Source organism: Phytophthora parasitica (assembly GCF_000247585.1).
Source record: "Phytophthora parasitica INRA-310 unplaced genomic scaffold supercont2.9, whole genome shotgun sequence".
In the NCBI taxonomy this organism is placed as follows: domain Eukaryota; phylum Oomycota; class Peronosporomycetes; order Peronosporales; family Peronosporaceae; genus Phytophthora; species Phytophthora nicotianae.
The window spans coordinates 1,583,895-1,586,718 of NW_008648995.1; the positions used below are offsets into that span (position 1 = coordinate 1,583,895).

At 49.5% G+C, this 2,824-nt stretch overlaps 2 protein-coding genes across 2 annotated transcripts; both read right to left on the bottom strand.

Moving 5' to 3' along the window:
• Positions 1-1,601: 1,601 nt before the first annotated feature.
• PPTG_21912 (hypothetical protein) lies at positions 1,602-1,829 on the bottom strand (the record flags this gene model as incomplete). The annotated part of the gene is made up of 1 exon (XM_008900614.1): positions 1,602-1,829. One exon carries the CDS (start codon positions 1,827-1,829, stop codon positions 1,602-1,604), a length of 228 nt encoding a protein of 75 aa, XP_008898862.1.
• Positions 1,830-1,838: 9 nt separating this feature from the next.
• PPTG_06570 (hypothetical protein) lies at positions 1,839-2,524 on the bottom strand (the record flags this gene model as incomplete). Its single annotated transcript, XM_008900520.1, has 3 exons — positions 1,839-2,117; positions 2,186-2,227; positions 2,279-2,524. 3 exons carry the CDS (start codon positions 2,522-2,524, stop codon positions 1,839-1,841), a joined length of 567 nt encoding a protein of 188 aa, XP_008898768.1.
• Positions 2,525-2,824: the final 300 nt, after the last annotated feature.

A 2,824-nucleotide genomic window follows, 5' to 3' on the forward strand; every position in this document is an offset into this window, starting at 1 on the left:
CCACAGATCCCAACAAGTAATTGCAACGCCACGTACTTGGCGTCGAGCACGCACACACAGGAAAACGGGACCCTTCTCGCTGCATTCTCCACAGAAGTAAGTTGTAGTTTCGGCTCTCTGCTTTTCCGTACGCAACACGGAGCAGACTTTGCACGTCCGCTGACACCGCTCCGCCTGTGTTCCTTTGTTGCGCCATTCATCGACTTGTCGGGCTGTGTGAGACGTTGACTGGCTACCTCCCACTGCGACCGGCTCGTACGTTGGCAGGGAGGCTGGCTGCTGAGTACCGAACGTGTTAGCCTCGAACATATCCGAAGCTTGAAGGCGGCAGAGCTGCAGATGAAGTTTCTTCATGTACTTGACATGGCTGAGGGGACGCGACTGTTCATTCTTGTGGTAGGCCTTGTGCACTATGTAGCCGTTCACAATAGCAAGATCCATCAAACCAAGAGCTAACGACTTGTAGTATTTTTTTGAACCCCAGTGTGCACTGCAAAGAGTACCGCTGCAGCCTCAACTGGTCATGCACGTCGACACCTCCCATGTAAGCGTGGTAGTCCTTCACTACGCGAGGGCAAGGTACTTCGACCTGCAATGCGCCATCCTGGTGAGCAACACAATCCATACTGTGACTGCCTCCCGTACATAGAAAATGAAGAGGGCGTGAATCCCACCAGCTGATTGTCGCCATGTTCGGAGCTAATTTGGATTTGGACAGCTTGAATGAGCCACGTGCAATCTCAGCTGGGCGAGTTTTCTTCGTCTCAATGACATTCTTGCAGTAACCCAATCGATTGGTCATTATTGTCCCCACACTGTAGAACCCCATGAGAAGCAGCTGGATAACCAATGTGACGGAGGTGTAGAAACGATCAATAACCACAAGTCTCATGCCCCCTTTCCTGGATTCTGGACCAAATGCAGCAAGGAGGTTTCAAACTACTGCAGCGGGACCGGACTTCATATCAGGTGTGTGCGCCTCACTCGCGTGCTGCTTCTTCCACAATAAACTTCAAAACTGTCGGTATGCAGCATAACAGTCACCATAACGATTAGTATAACACGCATAATGCAGAATAAGGATTGCCAAGAAGAAAAAAAACATACCGAATGCAGTACGCTGTCAATGCACTGCATAACATGAAGAGCTTGGTGCCCCATTTGTGGGGCTTGTCTTTCATGTACACACGCATCTTGTTGAACGATGACCGGCTTGGCAAGACTACTTCATCAAATGCCAACTGTGAGGGCGCCACATATCCGCGAGCAAAGGTACGCTGCAAAATTTCCACAATCTTGCGTATTTTCCAAGCATGATCTGTTTGTGAACGAGGATCGTTGTTTGAGTTGAAGTGCAAATTGCGTGAAATCTCCATGAATCGATCCCGGGAAAGCACCGAACCGAAACATCCGCGCGAAATCGCGCCTTCGTCTGTTATTTTCCAATGGTTTGCAAGCTTCTCTCTATTGGGTGCTATTGTCCTTGCCACCAGCAAGCCAACGAATTGGAACAGCTCATGGGAAAGAACAGGCTTTACCCCTTCCATCTCTTGCTGAATATCGCGTCGTGTCTTCCGTGGTAGTACCGAGTTTAGCCTTTGCTACCGCCAATAGCGTTGGTAAGCGGCATCAATGCGAAGTGGTAGGATCTCACGACGATACTCGTTCGAGCTGGCGGCAATATGCTGCCACAATACAACCGGTATGAAATAGAAGAACAACGCAATCGGAGAGTCTCCTCTGCGGAGAACCTCAGCGGTTGGGCCTGAGTAGCCTTGTCGAAGACCAGGGTAGCTGGTTGTATTGTCCACAGGGTCGAACGGGGTCATCATGTAGTCTTAGATATCAGGTTCTTCGACATCTTCCCAGCCGGTGGCTGACATTTCGCGCAGGATGTCGTTCTTCAGATTTCCTGCGAGAACTTGGTCTTCCCAACGGAAGGTATTAAAAAAAATTGTCAGCAAAACAATTTCTGCAGCAATCTCTTCTTCAGTTTGCGCTGGGTCGTCACCAACATCCTCCACAACGGGATCACTGCTAGTATCGCCATCAGAACCGTATTCACCTGAGTCAACATCATCAGCCTCTGCCTCGTCGCCCAAATCCATCACACCAAACTGTTGAGCAGTGTTATGATCTTCAACGAGATTTATTGCATCGTCGTTATCAGCAAGAAGCTCATTACCAATAGCACTGATGTTGCGTTCTTCTTCATCACCAATGTCGCCTACAAACACCCATTGCACAGTATTATATTCAGTACATGATGCAGGATTACAATCAGCATAATATGCAGCATGAGGGACAGCATATCATGCAGGACAAAATGCAGCTTATCGACTTCTTCTCCATCTTCATCGGCCTCTGCTGATTGTGTGGAAGCATTGCCAATTGATCCAGGAGATAGCAGAACTGTCCCGTCATCTGAGGACAACGGAACATCATCATCCACGTGAGGCGATGTGAGAATCAGTTGACCACGAGAAGGTGAACTGTGTGAAGGACGAGGCGGCGTGCTAGCCATCGAGCTAGCAGTACTGGCTAGTGACCGACGAACTGGAGGGTTGTTGCGACGTACAACCGTGGGTTCTTGAACTGGTGGAGAAGCCAGACTATCCGGGGCTGTTGCTGTGACGGGTCCGACGCCAGCAAAACGTGCCTCTGCAGCATTAATATCGGCAAGGTAGTTCAATCTTACATTCCCTGCTGCCGCCGCAAGTTGGGCATCTCCAGGAGCGCTAGAAGGAGCACGTGAACGGTTTCGTAGCACTACCAATAGCACACGTTGGTATTAGCACATAGTATTGTAAAAAATAACACGTAG